Source organism: Heterodontus francisci, chromosome 19 (assembly GCF_036365525.1).
Source record: "Heterodontus francisci isolate sHetFra1 chromosome 19, sHetFra1.hap1, whole genome shotgun sequence".
In the NCBI taxonomy this organism is placed as follows: Eukaryota; Metazoa; Chordata; class Chondrichthyes; order Heterodontiformes; family Heterodontidae; genus Heterodontus; species Heterodontus francisci.
In genome coordinates this window covers 56,234,172-56,256,509 of record NC_090389.1, presented here as the reverse complement: position 1 = coordinate 56,256,509, position 22,338 = coordinate 56,234,172, and the positions used below count along the sequence as shown (strand labels likewise).

The 22,338-nt window shown below is 41.2% G+C and overlaps 1 protein-coding gene across 1 annotated transcript in view; it reads right to left on the bottom strand.

Annotated features, from left to right (window-relative positions):
* The window catches only part of il17rd (interleukin 17 receptor D), a 101,200-nt gene that overhangs the window by 4,374 nt on the left and 74,488 nt on the right, over nucleotides 1-22,338 (bottom strand). The window contains exons 7-11 of the mRNA XM_068052319.1: nucleotides 20,352-20,417; nucleotides 18,521-18,575; nucleotides 16,436-16,546; nucleotides 9,797-9,957; nucleotides 6,753-7,680 (exon numbers count right to left, since the gene is read on the bottom strand). Of these exons, the coding sequence (XP_067908420.1) occupies nucleotides 6,753-7,680; nucleotides 9,797-9,957; nucleotides 16,436-16,546; nucleotides 18,521-18,575; nucleotides 20,352-20,417 (1,321 nt within the window). The remainder of the gene's footprint in view (nucleotides 1-6,752; nucleotides 7,681-9,796; nucleotides 9,958-16,435; nucleotides 16,547-18,520; nucleotides 18,576-20,351; nucleotides 20,418-22,338) is intronic.

Below are 22,338 nucleotides of genomic sequence, written 5' to 3'. Positions count from 1 at the left end.
AATCTTCATGTTTTCTCTCTCACTGCCAAGTTTCAGCTGATTAATAATTCACTAGTGGATTACCCCATGTCAGTTGCCTAGCAACAATACACAATTATGTAACGCTACCATTGAGAAGACATTACCTCATTTTATAACTGTGCAACATATTGAAATTGGTAGTTGTGAGGAAAGAGCAGCAGGAGATTTGCTAATGCGATCCCGCTAATGATTTGACTTTTTAACAACTTATATTTCTAGAACACCTTTCACATAATAAAATGCCCCTAGGTGCTTCACAGGAGAATAAAACAAAATATAACATCAAGCCACAAAAGGAGATATTGGGTCAGATAACCAAAATCTTTGTCAAAGAGGTAGGTTTTAAGGAACGTCTTGAAAGGAGGAAAGCGAGATGGAGAGGCGTAGGTAGGGTATTGCAGAGCTAGGCAACTGAAGCTGCAGTCACCAATGGTGGAGCAATTAAATTAGGGGATGCAAAAGAGGCCAGAATAAGAGGAGCACAGATATTTGAGGGTTGTGGTTCAGAAGAAGATCACAGAGAAAGGGAGGACTGAGGCCATGGACGGATTTGAAAACAATGGTGTGAGTTTTAAAATCAAAGTGTTGCTAGACTGGGAGCCAATGCAGGTCAGTAAACACAAGGGTAATAAATGAATGGGACTTGGTGCGAGTTAAGACATGGCAGCAGAGTTTTGGATGACTTCAAGGATACGGACAGTATAGTGTGGGAGACCAGCCAGGAGTGTACTGGAATAGTCAAGTCCAGAGGTAACAAAGGGTTTTCACAGCAGATGAGCTAAGACAGGGACTAAGTCGAGTGACGTGATAAGGAGGTGGAAATTTGCAGTCTTAGTGATGCCACGAATATGAAGTCGGAAGCTCATCTCAGGGTCAAATGTGACACCAAGATTGAAAACAGGATGGCTTCATCTCAGACTGTTGCCAGGGAGAGAGATGGAGTCAGTAGCTGGGGACCAGAATTTGGAGTGGGAAGCAAAAATGATGGCTTTGGTCTTCCCAATATTTAATTGTAAGAAATGTCTGCTCATCCAGTACTAGATGTAAGATAAGCAATCCGATAATTTAGCAACTGTGGAGGAGTTGTGAGAAGTGGTGATGAGGTAGAGCTGAGTTTTGTCAGCATACATGTGAAAACTAACGCCGTGCTTTTGAATGATGTTGCCAAGGGGCAGCACGTAGACGGGAAATAGGAGGGGACCAAGGACAAAGCCTTGGGGGACTTTAGAGGTAACGGTGCGGGAGCTACAATTAGATAAGAATGGAAGCAGGTGATAGCAGTACCACTCAGTTGGACAACAGTGGAGAGGTGTTGGAAGAGGATGGTAAGATCAACGGTATCAAAGGCTGCAGACAGATTGAGAAGGACGAGGAGGGAACGTTTGCCTTTGTCACCGCTGCATAGGATTTCATTTGTGACATTGATGACAGCTGTTTTGGTACTGTGGCAGGGGCAGAAACCTGATTGGAGTGATTCAAACATGGAGTTCTGGGAACGATGGGAACAGGATTTGGGAAGCGGCAACACGTTAAGGACTTGAGGGAAAAGAAGGTTTGAGATATGATGGTAGTTTGCAAGGAGGGTGGAGTCAAGGGTTGATTTTTGAGTGGGGTGATGACTGCAGATTTAAAGGAGGGACAACACCTGAACTGAGAGAACTGTTAATATCAGTTAACATGGGGACCAGGAGGGGAAGTTGGGTGATCAGCAGTTTAGTGGGAATCGGATCAAGGGAACAGGAGGTGGGTCTCATGGACAAGATGAGCTCAGGGAGGGCATGAGGGAAGATAGGAGAGAAACTAGAGAAAGATGCGAGTTCGGGGCTAGGGCAGGGGGAACATTAGCAGAAGTTTGACTTGGTGAACTAGCGGATGGGAGGGAAGTGGCAGAGGCAGCTGATTGGATGGTTTCAATCTTTGTGACAAAAAAGTCCATGAGCTCCTCACGCTTATCGTTGGAGGTGAGGGTGAAGGGGACAGGGGAAAGGAGTTTAGGACAACAGTCTGCAGTAGAGAAAAGAATCCAGGGGTTATCTTTGTATTTCAGAATGACTCTGGAACAGTGAGCAGTTTTAGCAGACGAGAGCAGGACCCGATAGTGTTTTAAGTGGTCCAGCCAGACCTGCAGTGGTCGGCTAAACCAATTGTCCACCATATCCTTTCAAGTCTGCATCCCATGGACTTAAGGGTGCACAGATGAGGGTCATACCAGGGGAATCGGCAGGGTGAGAGGGAGTAATGGTTTCACTGGGGACATGGGCATCAAACGTGGAGGTGAGGGTCCAGTTGACCAAAGCAGTAGCTGCATAAACTATATTGTAGATATTATATTTTATCCTTTTGTTTTATAAAGAGGGAAGAAAGATCCTTAAATTGTAATGTCTTAAAATAACAATTGATGCTACAATTGTATAGCTACACAGCAATTCGAAAATGGTGATCACGGAACTTTTAAGCTGAACCTGACCCTTGCAGCACCAGCTGCTTAATATGCTTGTATAAAGTAATCACCTGATAGAGAGATGTGTCTTAGTGAACTTTGCTAATTGAAGACATGCCAGTGTATATTAATCCCAAGCCTGAAGAAATATAACTACTGATAAGTATTGCAAGGAGGCTAGTTAGTCCTGCAGAAGATGATCTTTGTTAAACATGATCTTCTTAATTAAAGTTTATTTGTGCGATAAAATAACAAAAGTAAGCATCGTGTTAGCTCAATGGAAAGGAGTTTATTACTGAGCAACTCAGCTTATTAACTATTGATAAGGTATAGGTTCCTTATTAGTTTCTCCTTACATATCTTCTCATATAGACTTTAAAAAAAAAACATTTGGCACAACCATGTAAACGGAGAGACATGGATTGTCACATAGTAACAGCACCAACTTGCATACATACAGCATGTCCCAAGGTGCTCAACAAGAGTGTTCTCAATAAAAACATACGTGACACCAAGCCACAGGAGATATCACGGCAGATGACCAAAAGATTGGACAACAAGGAGGTTTTAGGGAGCACCTTAAAAGGAAAGGTAGTGAGGCAGAGAGGTTTAGGGAGGGAATTCCAGAGCTTAGGAACTCGGCAGCTGAAGGTGCGGTCACCAATAGTGGAGCGGTTAAAAGCGGGGATCTGGAAGAGGCCAGAATTGGAACAGCACAGATATCTCTAAAGCTTGTACGGATAATGGAGGTTACAGAAATAGGGAGGGACAAGGCTATGGAGGGATTTGAAAACAAGGATGAGGATTTTAAAATTGTCGCACCACGCGACAATGTAAGTCAGCGAGCACGGGCAATGGGTGAACGGGACAGGAATTGGTGCCAGTTAAAATACAGGCAGCAGTTTTGCACAAGTTTACGGAAGGTGAAAGATGGGAGACCAGCCAAGATAGCATTGGAATAGTCAAGTCTAGAGGTAACAAAAGGCATGGATAAGTGTTTAAGCAGATGAGCTGAGGCAGGGACTGAATCGGGTGATGTTACAGAGTCAGAAAAGGTATAAAATCAAATAACATTAATTTGGATTTGAAGATTTGATCAACTTGATTACGGAGTTCAAAATTATAATGTCAATCGTCATTGCTCGGAATGGTTGGTAAGTACAATTTAATTGTTTGCTTAACTTCTATTGCAAGTACTATATACATAATAAATCTATGAGGATCTGAACTTAACGTTTCAACAATCTTACTGATTATGAGGGATGGATAGAACACATAAATCATTAAAAAAAATGCCTCCTCTAATAGTCATGTAAAAATGTTGGTGGAAGGCCAAAGAGATAAACAATCAGCTCTGTTTCTCTTTGCACCAACCATATTAAACACTGGCTTTACTTAAAATGATAAGTATAGCAGTGCTTAAGGGGGGAGGCACCAAATGGATGTTAGGGACTTTCCCCACAGGACCAGATGAAAATGAGAGCGCAAACCATACAGGGACATTAAAATGATGAATCGAGGACTTAGGGATTTTTAAAACAATTTGTAATTAAAGCTATTTAAAGCTTGCTACAACTGTACAGGGCATTGGTGAGACCACATCTAGAGAACTGCATACAGCTTTGGTCGTCTTATTTAAGGAGGGATATACTTGTATTAGAGGCAGTTCAAAGACAGTAACTAAGGTGATTGCCTGGAATGAAGGGGTTGTCTTATGAGGAAAGGTTGAGCAGATTGGGCCTATACCCCTTGGAATTTAGAAGAATGAGAGATTATTGAAGCACATAAGATTCTGAGAGGGCTTGACAGGGTAGACGCTGAGAGGATGTTACCCCTCATAGGGGGAATCCAGAACTAGGGCACACAGGTTCAAAATAAGGGGCAAGATTTATCCTGCCCTTAAGAGACAGGAACAGAGGTAGTGGCACAACAAAATGGCAAGGGGTGCCATTCCCAACATTACCTGGACCCCTGCCATTTTGTCCGGGATGGGGAAGCTCCAGCCCAATTGAGGCCCTGAAGTGGCCAATTAATGGCCACTGGGCCGCTTCCCACCTCCACTCCAATTTTACGGAGGACTGAGGGGCCTGTCGCTGCATGGAGATGCCGCCAGGTAAAGTCTGGTGGCTTTCTAACGGGGTCAGGGGTGGGGTCCTGCCATTTGCGGGGCTTTGCAGAGCTATCTGCAGTACCAGCAGTGGCCACCACTCCCAGTGGCACTGGCGGAACTACAGAGCTGCCAGCCTACCAATTGGCCAGCAGTTCTGGAGGCAGTGGCTCGTCCCTTAAAGGAAAGGCATCCCCAACAGCAGGCAGTTAATTGGCTGTCCGCCAGGAGATAGCAACAGGGGCATGACAGAGGGCCCAAGGGGTCTCCTGTTTAAGAATGAGATGAGGAATTTCTTCACTGAGTTGTATTGGAGGCAGTTCAAAGATGGTACAGGTAAGATGATTTCCTGGAATGAAGGGGTTGTCTTATGAGGAAAGGTTGAGCTAATCGTTAGAATTCTCTACCCCATGGAGCAGTGGAGGCTGGGTCATAGAATATATTCAAGGCTGAGCTGCACAGATTTTTCATCTAGAACGGTATCAAAGGTTATGGGGGACAGGCAGGAAAGTACAGTTAAGGCCATAATCAGATCAGCCATGATCTTAGTGAATGATGGAGCAGGCTCAAGGGGCCAAATGGCTACTCCTGCTCCTATTTCATAGGTTATGTTCTTGTATTGAATCCAATGAAAAGCTGCATTTAAAAGAGCTGCATTAATAATTCATGATATCAAATTGATTAGCCTCAAGAATCTTTTTAAAGACAAATTTTGTGATTACTACTTTTAATTTTTATTCATCTATTTACATATTGCATCAACAGGAAAGATAATAGATTGCCTTCAATGCCCAATGCCAACTGACACGATAACTAATACTTGTAAGCAGACGCTTTTTAAAATTAAAGTTCTTTCTACTTGATTCACACCAGGGGTAAAGATTTCTGCTATTGGACACAAAGACAAAATTGTAAGCACATTCTTTATACACCTGGCATTAACGTTTTGATACAACAGCACCCTCATGAGGCTTCAGAGGTGGTTGCACCATTATACTCAAAATAGCTTTACTGACAGAAGAGGTGCTTTTAGCAGCAGGCATCAGACTAAAGGCCTGCTACCCGACGGGACCCAACAACATGTGTTGGGTTCGGTTGCTCTTCCAGGTCCGGGTTTGAGTCGGGTCGGGTCGGGCCGGGCCGGACACACACAGTAAGTATTGCATTTTACTCTGCTGCTAAGTGTCAAAAGTTGAAAAGCTTACCTGAGCCGGGAGTCCAGGAAATGAAGGAGGGAAACTCTGAGTCTGTGCAGTGAGCGTCTCTATGACATCATCAGGTTCATGCTGCAGCTTCCTGCTGATTCGGAGTTGGAAGGTAGGTAATGTGAACATTCCGGTGGTCGGGTCGGGTTGGGCGTGGGAAAAAATGGAGGGACTTGGGCCGGGTTGGGCTCGGGTCCAATGTGGTTCTGTCGGGTTCGGGTTGGGTTTTTTTTCCCCTGACCTGAGCAGGCCTTTACATCAGACTAAGAATCCCCACAAACTAGAGGCTGTATTCAGAGTTTTGCTTAAATTATCTGTGGTACTGAAGGAGAAATGATACACACACCATTTCATCTGAGAACGGGGTAGAGTCCAAGATAGATCAAGTTGCATGATGTTTGCAGAAGTAGTCTTATTAAATAGTATTTTCTCACATTGTACTTTTTGTACACTTTTAAAAGTGCAAACTATTGTATTTATGAATGTTTTAATTTGTTGGTATTATCTGATGATACATCAGAGTCTTCAGTGAGGTTTACATGACGGCAACAAGAAGGTTTATTTCTTGTTTTATTGATATTGTGTATGGGACATGATGACCGATATCAGTCAGTTCCTGGGAAATGGAACAGTTCACTCTGCAAATTAGAATAAAGGTTGCTCTCTACATTGAGTTCACAAATCGGTCTAAGACCTTTGTAAGAAATTTCTATTTCTTAACTGCTTTATTTTTATTATGTCCCTAAATAAGAATATCAGTTAGTTACAATGAGCACCAAATTGAAGATAGCTTTTTACTGTAACTTCCAATACAATAGGAAGTGGACTGGGTATCTAAAGTAATTTCACTCAGGACCACCTTCATCCATGTGAGGTGTATTCTAACACAAAACAGCGAGGTGCATTTGTGTACATTATAATACATACTGTTGTCTACAGCAAACTCATGGATACACTTGGTACCTGCAAGATATCTTACCTAATCCCGAGGATGAGGATGCACTGTCTGCAATGGAGCCAGTTTCTGTCTGGTCCGAAGATAGGCCATCCATTAAAGGCAGTGATAATTCTGATGAAGGAATAGAAGAGTCATATATCCCAGAGTCACGGGGCATTTCTGACAGGTTCACAGCTGCCACCATTCGTGGCAAAGGTCTCAGCAAAGAACTGGCATCTTGATGATCAGAAACATCTGCATCTCCAATAATGCTCAAGTGCTGAATTATGGAATAGGACACTGAATTAAGAGGGGTGACGTCTGCAATGGTTTTCAAGTGAAAATCGTGCTCAGTTATTGGCTGATTAAAAACCACCTCATTCAAGACAGTTCCAGAGTCAACTCTAACTGGTCCTTGATGTGAGAGTAGGGGAAGACCTGGTGTCAGCTGCTTCTCAAACCAGTCAGGCTCTTGCTCGATAAGTTGCTTCATATTAGAAATGGCTACGTACAAAGAACGTCCAGCTTTAGTTCTGAAGTAGTTGCTTTTGCGAATATTCACTTCACGTGGCTCCCGGTCTGGGTGGCTGTGGTCTCGAGCATGTAAATGAGAATACAGCTGAGGGAAATGATCCATCAGTTTGTATTTGCATGCCAAATCTAGGACACCAGGAATGTCTGCTTCACAGGAGTAGTCAAAGTAGACGGCGATGAACTTGGAGGGGTTGCCTGAATTTAGTCGTGCCTGGCGCAGCTTCTCTGCTATCATAGAAACAGCAACAATAAAAAGTTCTCTCTGCCCACCATCTCTAGAGCTACCTTTATGTTTACGATGCTTCTTTTCTACAAAGAACTTCATTCCCTTCGAACAAATAACAATGATATAATGGGACTCCATGATCTGCTGACTGAGCCAGTCCATTTGCCCCTCCTTACAGATTTCCAAATGTTCCCATAAATCCAAAGCAACCTGTTTAAAAACAAAACAAAAAAAACTCCAATATTCATTGCTGCTAGGACAGCCCTCTCATCAACAGTAGTTTTCTCAATCATGAGCAAAACCATGTAAAAATACTGGCTTTGTCCCTGCATAATAACAATGTTACAATGAGTTTAATGCAATTCCATTCTCTCCAAATAAAGCCAAATGAGTCAATTTCCCTTTACTCCTAATTACGGTTTACAGACCAGGATCAATGAGCTGGGAGCCATTGCTAGCTGCTTTAAGAACACAGAATGAAGGCAAATTACTTTGTCTAGCAGTGAGCTTGATTTACATACACAGGATAAAAGATACCCATGTGGGTGAACAGGCACACTACACAAGTGTGCTGTCTTGTAATGCTGATACATGCATAGCAAGAAAGACTGGAGTTTGGAAAACTGGAAATCAAACTAAAGGCTTCGTATTGAGAGATCAACACTTATGAAAATGTGTTAATTTCACTTCTTTATGGATTCATGTGATAGGATTCCCAGTTAGGCAGTTATGCCTTGGTTGTTGGGATACATGTGCAAAAAGACAGAAGTTCCTAACTGAGTGATAAAATAACCACTCAAGGCTAGATATATGGTGAGGCTGACAAGTAGCAGCAAACAAACCAGTATTATATCTATACTATTAACCTTGGAGACACAGAGACGGAGCATGAGATTGGATATAAATCAAAACATTGTGAAGAATAGTTTGTCTAGGGTTAGCTGCTTTCGGTTTTGTTGTGCAAAAGGTTAGATTTGTTCAGGTTTTGTTGAAATTGTAATGTGTTTTGTGCAGGTGAAAACAAGGTATAAGGACAGAAATCTCCAAATTTAAAAGTTAATTTAAAGTTGTTGAACTGCTAATATACTAAAATTAAATACTGCATGATAATCTCCTCTAAGATGGCTCCCCATAAGGCCCCTTATAATGGCAAAACTGAAAATAAATCTCATGCGGTATACATCAACTCAAATTCTGTTATTATGCATGTATTATGTCCCGAAGTAAACCAGGAGTACATTTTAAAAGGAACATTTTAACTGAGCCAGTGATCACCAGAACATCAAGCACTTCAACATTATTAACCTGCCTATGTAAGTTAAAGTGCATTAAAATTTTATTACAAATTTCCAATGGTGGTGCTTATGTTAGAGATGATGTCAGGAACATTATACCATGTAAGGTGCGTGTGCATATTGCTTTAAGGCCACAAGTCTAATTGCTATTCAGTAAACCATGGTTCACGTATTGGGGGAGTTGATGCAGATGTCAAACAGCAGCAACTTGCATTTATATAGTGCTTTTATTGTAGTAAAATGTAACAAGGTGCTTCACAGCAGCATTGTCAAACAAAATTGGACAATGAGCCACATAAGGAGATATCAGGATAGTTGATCAAAAGCTTGATCAAAGAGGTAAGTTTGAAGGAGCATCTTAAAGGAGGAAAGAGAGGTAGCAAGGCAGCGAGAGGAGAAAATTACAGAGCTTACAGCTTTTCCAGCTGAAGGCATGGCCACCAATGGTGCAGCAAAGAAAACAGATGTTGCAAGAGGCCAGAATTGAAGGGGTGCAGATATCTCAGAGGGTTTCAGGGCTGGAGGAAGTCAGAGATAGTGAGAGGTGAGGCCATGGATGGATTTAAAAACAATGAGAATTTTAAAATCGAGGCACTGCCAGACAGAGAGCCACTGCAGGTCACAGAGCACACAAGTGATGGATGAATGGGTCTTGGTGCTGGTTAGGATACAGGCAGCAGAGTTTTGGATGAGCTCAAGTTTACATAGGATGCCAGTTGAGGATAGGAGGTAACAAAAGGCATGGATGAGGATATCAGACAAGTCATCTAAAAATACATTCAAAGATCTCTTGCAAACCACAAATTCCTGTATAGAAAATTGGTACAAATCATTCAATAAAAGCAAAATTCCATAGCATGTTAAAAAATTTTCAACAGTTTCCAAAGATGCCAACTTCATAAAACAGGCACCACCTTTAAAATTGCTAAAACTTCTTCACAGTATAAACTTACAATGATTCTGGCACTTTCACTGACAGGAAATCTTGCCAATGCTTTTTCAAGTAATTTGCACAGAGAAAGCAAATTTACCTCGCAGCCACAGAAGTCCTGCAGGAAGAATGCAAAGCACTGAACGACACTGAGGTGTTTCTGACAGTCTTTACTGGAATAACAGATGAAAACTTTTGGCTTGGACCGAGGAGATGGAGATGATTCAGAATTCTCCTCATCCAGTTCTGAATATACCGGATCTATGAAGAAAAGAACAAAAGAGGAATCTTACTACGTGAGCAGGTCATTGCAAACACAATTCCTAAACCACACACACAAAAGTGTCCTTGTCCTGAACACCAATACAAGATTTGAAACTCAAATATGCAGGCTGATTTAGGGTTGTCAACACACAATAATACTCCAATCTATTAGAACGTGAACTAAATAATTCTGTCAGATGTTTTTGAAATAATCAATTCAAAGACTAAGGTTACAACAGGAGCTTTGCACAGGGAAAATGGCTACATTAATTGGAAAACAGATTGAATTCATGACACAACATAAGGGGTTTGATGAGTTAGAAATAGGTAAGCTTTTTTGCCGTATAGAATCCTAGAACCAAGGCACACAGACAAAATATATCAGTGTTTCACACATAAACTGATGCGTCAAGGACTACATTTCCTTTTTAAAATAACTTAAAAGCTTTGCTCATGCCGGTTTGGTTCTCATATTCCCCCTCATAAAAAAGGCAAGATACCACATCAATTGCACTTTTTATTTTAGAAAATTATATGCAAATGAAATTGAATATAGTCACATAACCCTCATATACTCCAAAGACTGTAGAAATTGTGATCAGTCACATGAAGGAAAGCATTGTTGAGAACCAGACCTGCAATTGTTGATCCACTACATCCATAATGAACCAGTCAGCAACAAAACGCGGACTTAATAAAAAATGTGCTTTGTCAAAAAAACATGCTATATCAAATGAGGATTTTTAATTCATTGTTTGGAAATCTACATTAAACTTTTAAAAAAAGAGCTGGGATCCTACAGTTAACTTTTAAAAAGCTGGCAGCCAAGATTGCCTCCACAATTTGCATTGAAATACCTCACATTCCAGGACATCAAACCAGAGAGACATGTCTAATGAGGCTGCATCCAGGACAATGCCTCATAAATTTGGAAACAGCCAACAGCTTCGCTTCTAATTGCAAAACATTCAAAGCCATCTTGGAACATTAACAGTGCAGTCATACCTCCAGGGGGTAAACATTGAAACAATGAGACGAGAGAGAGATTGAAAAATACCTAGACTCAAATCTAATTAAACAGCAAATGAGGATACCGTACAATCATGTGACTGCCTCCCTATCTGTGGAAAACTAGCAGTTCTTTGCAAAAGGACAAGTTCCTGAGACTTTGAAGCAGACAAGCTTTGAGTGCTAATCAGACAAGACCCCAGTGGGGATGTGTGTGTGTATGTGTGTATGTCTCTCTCTCCAGTTAATATCGCAAGTTTGAAACCTGTCTGTAATTGTGGAACACTCAATTCTACCACTGCTACAGACAGAGACTCCGGGGAGGAAAGCCATCTACAACTGTATCTCCAAGAAAAACCCTGAACCAGGTGGGACAGCCACAAAGTGCACTTCTACCAGCCAAAGACTTAAAGACCACAACTTCAGCCAGAAGACAACGGAATATAGTTTTATTATTTTATTTAGATCGGGGTTTTGATTATGTATAATAAACTCACCTCTTTCTTGTTTAAACTCAAGAAAACCTGTCTGATTGGTTCTTTAATGATCACAACAAAGATAAAAGGTAAAACACTCATTGAAGTGCGGCACAGTGGCGAGCACCGCAGCCTCACAGCTCCAGTGACCCAGGTTCAATTCTGGGTACTGCCTGTGTGGAGTTTGCAAGTTCTCCCTGTGTCTGCGTGGGTTTCCTCCGGGTGCTCCGGTTTCCTCCCACATGCCAAAGACTTGCAGGTTGATAGGTAAACTGGCTGTTATAAATTGCCCCTAGTATAGGTAGGTGGTAGGGAAATATAGGGACAGGTGGGGATGTGGTAGGAATATGGAATTAGTGTAGGATTAGTATAAATGGGTGGTTGATGGTCGGCACAGACTCGGTGGGCCGAAGGGCCTGTTTCAGTGCTGTATCTCTAAAAAAAAAAAAGTGGTTACCACATCCACTGTTAAAAAGAATAAACCCTGTTGCAGTCAAGAAGGAAGCCTCGAGACCCCACCTCACCTGATCGTAACTGCTTTTATTGGGAATTTGTAAATAAAATAATTTTTCTGTGGGTTTTGTCATGTTTTGAAAATTGATTTTTAAATTCAATTTTTCATCTTTTTTTTGTAGGTCATTCCCTACACTCATCATTCATCACTTAATTTCCAGGCCTCTGCCATTGTTACTCTGTAACATCCAGGAAACCATGAGAAATGCCAGGGTCACTTGCTCGCCAATGTTTCTCTCCCGCTGAGCAAAAATCAGGAACTTAACACATATAAAATTGCATGACACTATAGCAAAGCTAAATGACACATTAGATTGCTGTATCTGGCCTTCCATTGGCCAACATTCTTTAAACTTAATTCCATGTATTTTATTTCAGCCCAATTGAAAGTCTGCAGAATACAACTGTTATCTCTAATCAGAAGGAGTAAATTTATGGACTAGCTCCTATCTTATTTTCTGACAAACTTTTACTAGATGAAGACAGTAGGTTTTATTTACTTTTGGCAGATTCTCACTACAAAACCTAGAGAGGTTAGTTCAGTATATTCTGTAAAGCCCGTGATCTCATGTCCATTAAAAACATCTCATCTATTCAAAAGGTGGTGTGCTTGTGAAACACAGATGACTAACGAGAACACTGATGGTCACGAGGCTCGTGGCTTACCTTTCTTAGAAATCGAAGAGGATCTTAAGTAGAAGTTAACAGTTATACAGCCCTTTTTGGGAAATAAAGGGGACAAACTTACTTGCAGAAGAGGTAACACACCCTTATGTAAGAAATTAGTTGTGCAATTTGGAAACAGTATAAATACTGGAACCACACATTGGATTTTATAGATTTGTTGGACAGGCGCCAATGTCTCTCAAGGTAAAGGTACAACTATTGGAGTGCAGCGATGATAGTTCCCCCCTTACCTGGGACCGAAGTATCTCGCTAACTCTTTCGTCTTCTACTCGGGATTTTAAGGTAAATGTTACTTTAATAATTGATGGATATCCTTCTTAAATATTTTACTGTGACAATATTTAGATTTAAAAATTGGATTCTTTACTAGAAGCTGGATTGTACTTTCTTTCTTTTCCTAGAACCAATAGCATTGTGATTGATTGTCTCAACAACTGTGAATTGCATGTTCAGTTCTTTAATAAACTTTTTTATAATTTAGAAATTATACTGTTCCACAGTCGTCTGCATGGCTAGCTTGTGAACCCGTCTCTGAGGATGTACATTACTGAAGAGAGATTCCTGGATCTTTATAATACCCAGGTTATTATAATCTAGCTGAAACTTGTTAAAAAGGCTAACTGGAGGATGGCAATATTCTCTGCTGGTTCCTTTTCTTTAGGGAGAGTTAGATCAGTCCTTCAGACACATTCAAGTCTCTTTAAGATCTGTCTTTCTCAACCTTAAGTGAGGGTGATCACCTGAGAAGTATGCCGGATATGGGATAGCCCCGAAAAGAAGCTAGGATTATAATCCACTACATGCTCAAGTTTCACTCCAGGTCTTGAGCACAATTTATGTGGGCACTTAGTAGTGCAGCATTAAGGGAGTGCCATATTGTTGGAGGTGTCATAATTCAGAAGAGACATTAAGTCAAACCCACATCTGCCTGTTCATATGGATGCAAAAATCCCATTGCACTATTCAAACAGCAGGAAGTTCTCCTGCTGTACCAGCCAATATCCATCCCTCCACCAACGTTATTTAAAATGGATCAATTAGCTATTCATTTCATTTGCTGTTGCTAAGATCTTGCTGTGTGCAACATGACTGCTATGTTTGCCAATAATTTCTGCCCCAATTGTTGTTGGGTAAGGATTGGATTAGAACATGCCCTCCATAATTGAATAGCCTGTCAAATCCATCCAATATAGAATCATAGAAGCTTAGAATGGCCACAGGCCAGAACAAGGCCACTCAGCCTGTCGTATCCATGCTGGCCCTCTGCAACAGCAACTCAGTTAGCCCCACACCTCTGCCCTTTTCTTGTAGCCCCGCAATTTTTTTTCTGCAGGTGCTTACCTAATTCCCTGTTGAAAGCTATGACTGAATCCAACTCCACCACACTGTCAGGCAGTGCATTCCAGATCCTAACCACTCGCTGCCTAAAAAAAGCTTTTCCTCATCTCACCGTTGGCTCTTTTGCCATTCACCATATATTGATGTCCTCTGGTTCTCGACCCTTCAGCCAATGGGACCACAATAACATCAGGGTTCACACCAAAGTTAGATACCTTATCCATTAGACCATGCAGCTACTAAAATCTCAAACTCAGAAGTTATTTTTTATTAATCCATCTAAACAAACCATTTTACAGAGGCATTTGCTAACCAAATGATAGCACTGAATTAAATCAGGCTTCTTGCCAGAGGTGTTAGCATCATCTTCTAAGCCGCCCTGAATATTATGCTAACGGGATCAACTGAAAATTGAATTGTACAAGTAGACAATGTTATAAGACCATACCTAGAACACTGTGCATTGTTTTTGTCTCCATATTACAAAAATATTAAGGCACTGGAAGTGGTGCCAAAAAAAGATTTACAGGAGTCTAGGATTGAGGGGCATAGTCTAAAAATTAGAGCCAGACCTTTCAGGAGTGAAATTAGGAAACGCTTCTACACACAGAGTGGTAGAAGTTTGTAACTCTCTTCCGCAAACAGCAATTGATGCTAGATCAATTGTTAATTTTAAATGTGAGATGATCCAAAGGTACTAAGGGATATGGGGCAAAGGCAGGTAACATGGAGTTAAGTCACAGATCAGCCATGATCTCACTGAATGGTGGAACAGTTTTCAGTGACTAAATGGCCTTCACGTCCGCCTATGATATTAGAATTGAGAGGAGATAACCATTAGGAAAGACTGAACAGGCTGAGTCTCTTTTCTCTATATAAGTGAAGGCTTGGGGCAATCAAATGGAAGTTTTTAAAATTATGAAGGTGTTTTGATAATGTAGACATAGAGAAAATGTTTTCACTTGTGGGCAAGTACAAAACTAGGTGTCATAAATACAAGATGGTAACTAATAAATCTAAAAGAATTTAGAAAAAAATCAGAAGATTGGAGAAATTGTTAAAATAAGAATTGATGTTCATTCAAGGATTTAATTGCCAGCTGTAGATACTTTCTAGAGGGTGATGCTATCAATCATTATATTTTTTTAATGGGAGACAACTCATACTGTGTGTTAAACTCCAGAAAGCTTGTTATGGAAGGATAATGCTGGAGCCTATCTTTACTAAGTTTCACATTTATTGTAGAGAGTAAAAGGATTACAAACATGTAGCTCTGCACTCAAAACCCTCCACTAGTTTCTGTGAGTGTCTGTTAATAAGGGCTCAAGTAAGATCACAATTAACACCCTCCACCTGCATATAACCAAACAATTAATATACAGTTAACTGATTAACACCATGGTGTATGAGCATTACTCCAGGGGAGCAACAATAAAGTCCCATGTGACCATAACGAGATTTTTCATGTCTTTTCAGCTGTATTTCTTCAAATCCCTCCAAAAGCAGTCCAAGTTAGCATTATGTGATGTATGGTTTGTTATGATTCAGTAACTGCTTTATGGCTGTTCTTGCCACCACATGGCAAAGTGAACATGCAGAGTAACAATTATGATCAGATTCACTTAGTTCAATCAATACAACTTATCTTGTGTAAACAGTACAAAATAAAGAGCACCCCATGCTTCCCCACAAAGTTTACTTGACCTAAACAAGGGATGGGATGGGGTGTGGTGGCAGCGTGGGCCCTAATTGTCAATTTTGCCACCTGGGCAGTTATCTGGTAGAGTGATCTACAATCAGATGCCTTTTATAGGAGCCATCCTAATTTTGTTTCATTAATTTCAATGGGATAAAACTGGGCAGATTCAACAACAATCAGGTAATCCACTCCAAGAGACTGCTGCCTAGGCAGCAACGTTGAAAACTACCCCAAAGTCTTCTAGTTATGATCCAACATTATTCCTTTTCTAACCTCACTGTCAGCATGTAGGTTTGCTTCTTTCCTGTCCCCACAGGAAGTTGGAGTTTCAGACTTGGCCCTTCCCCCGTTTGGGAATTGGCCAGAAGGGCAACTATTCAAACCTACTCTCATGCCCCCTCACTCAGGTTCATACAAAGTGCAACAGGATGGGATATTCCAACCCCTAGGGAGTGAATATGTGTTGGGAGCACCCCCAGGATGGGATAATGACTCCCCTATTGTTCCCGACTGTCCTGAAAGACGGCATCAATGTCTGGGTTTGACCCATGTGCTCTTAAAAGCTGAAGCCCGTGGCCTTCCTTTATAAACCAGTGCAAATCCACGTAGTCTTAAAATCCAACATTTCAAAAGTAGCTCCCCCCACCCCCAAATCTTTTTCTGTGGACAAATAGTTTTTAAAAAATCCCGAAACATGACCAACAAAAAAAGTTCGAAATTACATCACGGAACAAAGCTGCAACATGTTTCTTACTTTGCTGTTTCTTACAGCAGACTACTGTGAAGAGAGTGATGATTGCAGACACAATCACCAACGGAACTGTAATGGCAATCGCTCGGATTGGACCAGCCCACGGATAATGCACTGATGGAAGAAAAGGAAAAAGAATGAAACAGGTTAGTTTGCTGAACATAAAACTAGGTACAGAAGCAATGTAGAGACGCCAAAGGATGTAGTACCACGTTTTCAAAAGTTAATAAGCTGATATCTTTGTTCTGTTGCCATCCATAAGATAAATTCAAAGTTACATTTTTCCACACCAAAGTTTAATGCTAATTAGGTAAGTTCTTAATTTTTGGCAAATAGCTTATGTTTCATAAATTAGATTTAGGCTCCTCGATAGTTCAACAGATTTTTTTCATGAGTAGCTCAGCCATATATGGGCGGCACAGTGGTTAGCACAGCAGCCTCACAGCTCCAGCGACCTGGGTTCAATTCTGGGTACTGCCTGTGTCTGTGTGGGTTTCCTCCGGGTAATCCAGTTTCCTCCCACATGCCAAAGACTTGTATAGGTTGATAGGTAAATTGGCCATTAGCAATTGCCCCTCGTATAGGTAGGTGGTAGGGAAATATAGAGACAGGTGGGTATGTGGTAGGAATATGGAATTAGTGTAGGATTAGTATAAATGGGTGGTTGATGGTCGGCACAGACTCGGTGGGCCGAAGGGCCTGTTTCAGTGCTGTATCTCTAAACTCTAAACTAAACTAAACATATAGGTCAGGTAGGTCCCAGGAACGATTCCCATTCTGTGCCAAATTGCTGATACCAGCAAGAACATCAGTAGAGGCGTTATAGTTGACCTTGGGTTAGGGAACAAGTTTTTTCTTAAATGATTCAGTGAATCCCCTCTTGATGACTATCCGGAGGCCCTTGTTGCAAGGAGAGAACGTAGGTCAGTGTTCGGAGAGGCCAAGATCGGCATCAGCTGTTATTCTCCTTGTTGTTAAGTAACCAGCTGGCATTCACTGTTTAGGCTTATATCTAAATAATGGTTGGTTACTTGGACAAAATAAAAGGGGGAGTCTGCATCCCTGAAGCTTTACTTCAAGTTAAGAGTGAGGTGGAGACGGCAAATGTTTCTCAATAAAACAACTATATGATATGTCACAACTGTGGATATCCCTAGTAATTGAAGCACTGTGCCATAAACTATCTACAGAGCTGATATTTGAGGAAGGGGACCTTTTATATATTAATTCTCCATCTTCTGCTTTTTAATCATAAGGCCATCACTTCAAAATTTTCTTCCTTACAAATCCAGAGTGTTGAAATGATTTCGTAGAGTCCACGAAAGACTTAACCACTCAGTTAAATTAACAGTCTTCAGCAAAAACTGCAACCCAGTGAAATAAGTGCAAAAGCTGCCAAGATTAACCCACAACTCACCTGGTGACTCAGTGGGTAAATGCATTACCCAGTATAGGACCGAGTGTCTCTAGCTCCACTACTGATTAGACTGGTTGGGGAGGGAACACAAGAAATAGGTGCAGGAGTAGACCATATGGCCCATCAAGCTTTCTCTGCCATTCAAAACGATCATGGCTGATCTTAGGATCCAATTTCACTTTCCCACCCGCTACCCATACCCCTAGATTCCCTGAGACACCAAAACTCTGTCTATCCCAGCCTTAAATGTATTCAAGATGGAGCATCCACAACCCTCTGGGGTAGAGAATTCCAAAGATTCACAACCCTTTGAGTGAAGTAATTTCTCCTCATCTCAGGTACTGTTTGACAGGATGGGGGAAGCAGATTCAGCAGTAGCTTTCAAAAGAGAATTGGACAAATAGTTGAAGGAGAAAATATTGCAGGGATATAGGAAAAGAGCCAGGCAGTGGAACAAACTGAATTGCTCTTCAAAAGGGCTGAGGCAGACTTGATGGGTCGAATGGCCTCCTCCTGTGTTAAACTCGTCTATGGTTCTTCCCTCAAGCTAGTTTCTTTTAGCCATGCAAACAAGTTATTTGTTAGCAATTTCTGAATGATTTGAGATTAAAGATGTAGGTGCTGTGATGTACCCAGTCTCCCCAAAATCCAGCCTGGAAAATAGACCCTACCTGGCCTCACTGTGAAATTGACCTGTTTCCCAGTGGTATTGCTAGAATCCGTCACCTGCAGAAAAAAGATTTTCAATTACATAATTTACAAAAATGTACAAGGTTACATCGAACAGTTAGAAGACGACGCTTGATATTGAAGTGACTAACTACTAATGAATTATAAAAAAGCTCAAGATGTTCTTTAAGGTCCTCTCTCTCAATATATAAAGGTTAATGTTGCAGTATTATTTGGGACTCCCTTTTGGGCCATATTGAACAAAGAATTCTGGAGAAAATGGAATAGAGACAGGCAAACAGCATTTTCCCAGCCAATCCAAGACCTTTATCAAGCGAGGAATAGAGAAAAAAAAAAGGTACTCCTGCATATCACCTGTATGTTTACTGTTGGTAGCCTGTGGATGGTACCGTTTCTGAAAAACCATTGGCCCAGATATTCCTGCAACGTACACCATAAATCTAATCATCTAGAACTCTGATCTCACTGTCAATAGCTTCCTCCATATTTTCCTGAACTACTAATTAGAATACGTTACAGTAAGCATGGAAGCAATTTGGAAGCAGGCGGCTTTTCTTTTTCAGCAATTCAATAAACACGTTAAGGAGGGTGAGAATGTAAAGACTTAAAACTGGCTTTTGTAGAAAGCCCAGGTATGGCATCCAAAACATGCCACTGCCAGAACACCTTTTAATTTAAGTAGCAGCAATGTGAAAGCTGGCAATGATCCAGCAAAATCGCAATTGCATCATTTTCATTAGGGGATTGAGACTATCAAAATTACCTTCCAACTGTTTTCAGTGAGGGTCAACAGTGTATCAGCACAAAAATTCTGGGAAAATATGGAGGACCATAAATGATAGCGTAAATCACTTACTCTTTAATTTCCTCTGTTTTTGGCATTGTACAAGGGCCTGCCGTGTAGATGTGCCAGTATAATAGTGCACATCCCCAGTAAACGTCTGGGCATTGAATCAGAAGTAGGTGGAACAGAATAACGTCAGCCACTGTGTTATACAACAGACACACAATGTTTTGCAGCACAAACTAATAATTGAGATGTAGTAAGGTAATCTCATGGAGCATATGCCCCAACTCACAGCTGCAACCTGTTTGCAAACAGATGGGAACAAACTGTACTAAAAAGGCTTTACACAGAAATCAAAGTCTCATTTGGAAGAATGAAATTTGAACCAAGTCCTTTCACCAAAAGAACTTTAGACCAAGGATAACAGAAAAAAATTAAAACAAGCAGCCAAAGCACAAAGCCAATAAATGCTCACTCGCATGGTTGGGAACCAATCTGATCCTTCTCCCCATGTGTGGTGCTATTTCAGCTGTCCCCTGCTGAGCTACAGCCAGAATCCTCGCTCTACCTCAGGAAAGCAGATACTCCAACAACCTCATGGAGAAAAGCCTCAGAGTCTCCCAGGTCAAGTTGAGACAACAATAGCTTGCATTTATATAGAGCCTTTAATTTAGTAAAGCATCTCAAGGCACGTCCCAGGAGCATTATCAAACAAAATTTGATACTAAGCCACATAAGGAGATATTTTAGGGCAAATGACCAAAAACTTAGTCAAAGAGGTAGATTTGAAGGAATAACAAAGGAGGAGAGGTGGAGAGATTTAGGGGAGAGAATTCCAGAGCGCAGCACCTAGGTAGCTAAAGGTACGGCAGCCAAGGATGGAGCAGAGAAAATCAGGTTTGCACAAGAGGCCAGAATTGGAGGAGCACAGGTATCGCGGAAGGTTGTAGGACTGGAAGTTTAACCTAATAGTCACTACATTGGAAACAGAACACGAAAAATGCCCTAATATAAAAGAACCATACCTCAACAGTGTAAGTGCCTGGGTAGAGATCATGAAAAACATAACTGACAACGGTCATATTATTGTCCTGTAGGAGGAAATTAAACATTTCTTAGAGAATATTTAAACAGTATAAATTTCATGAAAATTAAGGTTTGAACAATTACTTCCACAGTAGTAGTAATTTTTCTTAACTTATGAAAGTGGGCTTAAAAGATCGTTGACATCAATCCCATACAAATTCAGTCACCAACATGTGTTTGTTCATGCCTCATTTCAATACTTCGAACTTAGTATCCATCATAGATCCTGAAACCTTAAATGTGGGTTGTGTGTAGTCTTATCTAAAAGTTTAGGTAGGGTGACTATGTCATTTCCAACATCCACCCAGCAGCCAGCACAAAGGGCAGCCATCATTCCCTGCTGAGGAAATGCAGTGAAGTCGTTCCCAACAGGTGCTAATTATTAAAAGGTACGTAAAGCCACAAAAATAAAATTTCAAGGAGCTGTCATGGGGCATTATCATTTTTAAATATATTTTCCTTATTTTCTCAAATACAAACAGCAATACTTTTGGACATATATCAAGTAGTACTTCTCTATATTGCTTCCTTAATGGGGATGTTCAAAGCTTTTCATAAATTTCTATAGATAGTGATTTTCTTTAATTGTTAAAATTGGTTCCAACGTTAACCTTAGTAACAAGACCCAGTCAGATGGGAAAATGGTTCAGTGAAATCGAGAAAATGATTTACTGTCTTTAATTTACAGTAAGAGAGACTCCCAAACCATCATACCGGAGGGAAACAAAGCATTTTACAGGAAGAAAAACTTACAAAGCACAATTCAAGTCCAAATATATGCATCTCCTGTTACACAATAACTATAAAGAAGATTAAAGTTAAGGCCAATCACCTAGGTCTGCGGTAGGTGGTGAGGGAACCAACAAGAGGGGAAAACATACTTGACCTCGTCCTCACCAATCTTTTTTTTTCCAAAAATATCTTTTATTCATAAAAATTTGAAAAAAATACATCACAAAAGAGTTCAAATTTCACACTTTGGAAAGTATATTAGAGATCAGATTTTTTCGATACAGAAAACATGAAGTGCCTCACAACTCCTGCCATTCCATTTTAATTGCATTGTACATTGGCATTACATAGCAAAAAACATTTTGGTGCGTGCAGCCCAATGGGTTTTACATGGGTTCCAGCCCCTCAGTATACTATGGTGGGAGGACCTTACTCAGTGGTCTTTCGCCATTGAGCCTCTGCGGTGGCTGCCCCAAGCTTTAGTGCATCCCTCAGCACGTAGTCCTGGACCTTGGAATGTGCCAGTCTGCAAAACTCGGTCATGGACACCTCTTTGCGCTGGAAAACCATTAAGTTTCGGGCAGACCAAAGTGCGCATTTCACCAAGTTGATGGTCCTCCAGCAGCAGTTGATGTTTATCTCGGTGTGCGTCCCTGGGAACAGCCGGTAGAGCACAGTGTCCTGCGTTACCAAGCTGCTCGGTATGAATCTCGACAAAAACCACTGCATCTCTTTCCAGACCTGCTTAGCAAAGGCACATTCCAAAAGGTGGTGGGCAACAGTGTCCTCCCCACCACAGCCACCTCGAGGGCAGCGTGCGGAGACAGTGAGATTCTGGGCATGCAGGAAGGATCTGACAGGGAGGGCCCTTCTCACCATCAGCCAAGCTACATCTTGGTGCTTGTTGAAAGTTCTGGTGGTGAGGCATTCTGCCAAATAACTTTGGCAGTCTGCTCGGGGAACCATCCGACAGGATCCACCATCTCCTTTTCCTGTAGCGTCTTGAGGACATTCTGTGCAGACCACTTCCTGATGGATTGGTGGTCAAAGGTGTTTTTCTGCACAAACCTTTCTATGAAGGATAGGTGGTACGGCACGGTCCAACTGGATGGAGCGTTCCGCTGCAATGTGACCAGACCCATCCTTCGCAACACCAGGGACAGATAGAACCTCAGCAAGAAGTGACACTTGGTG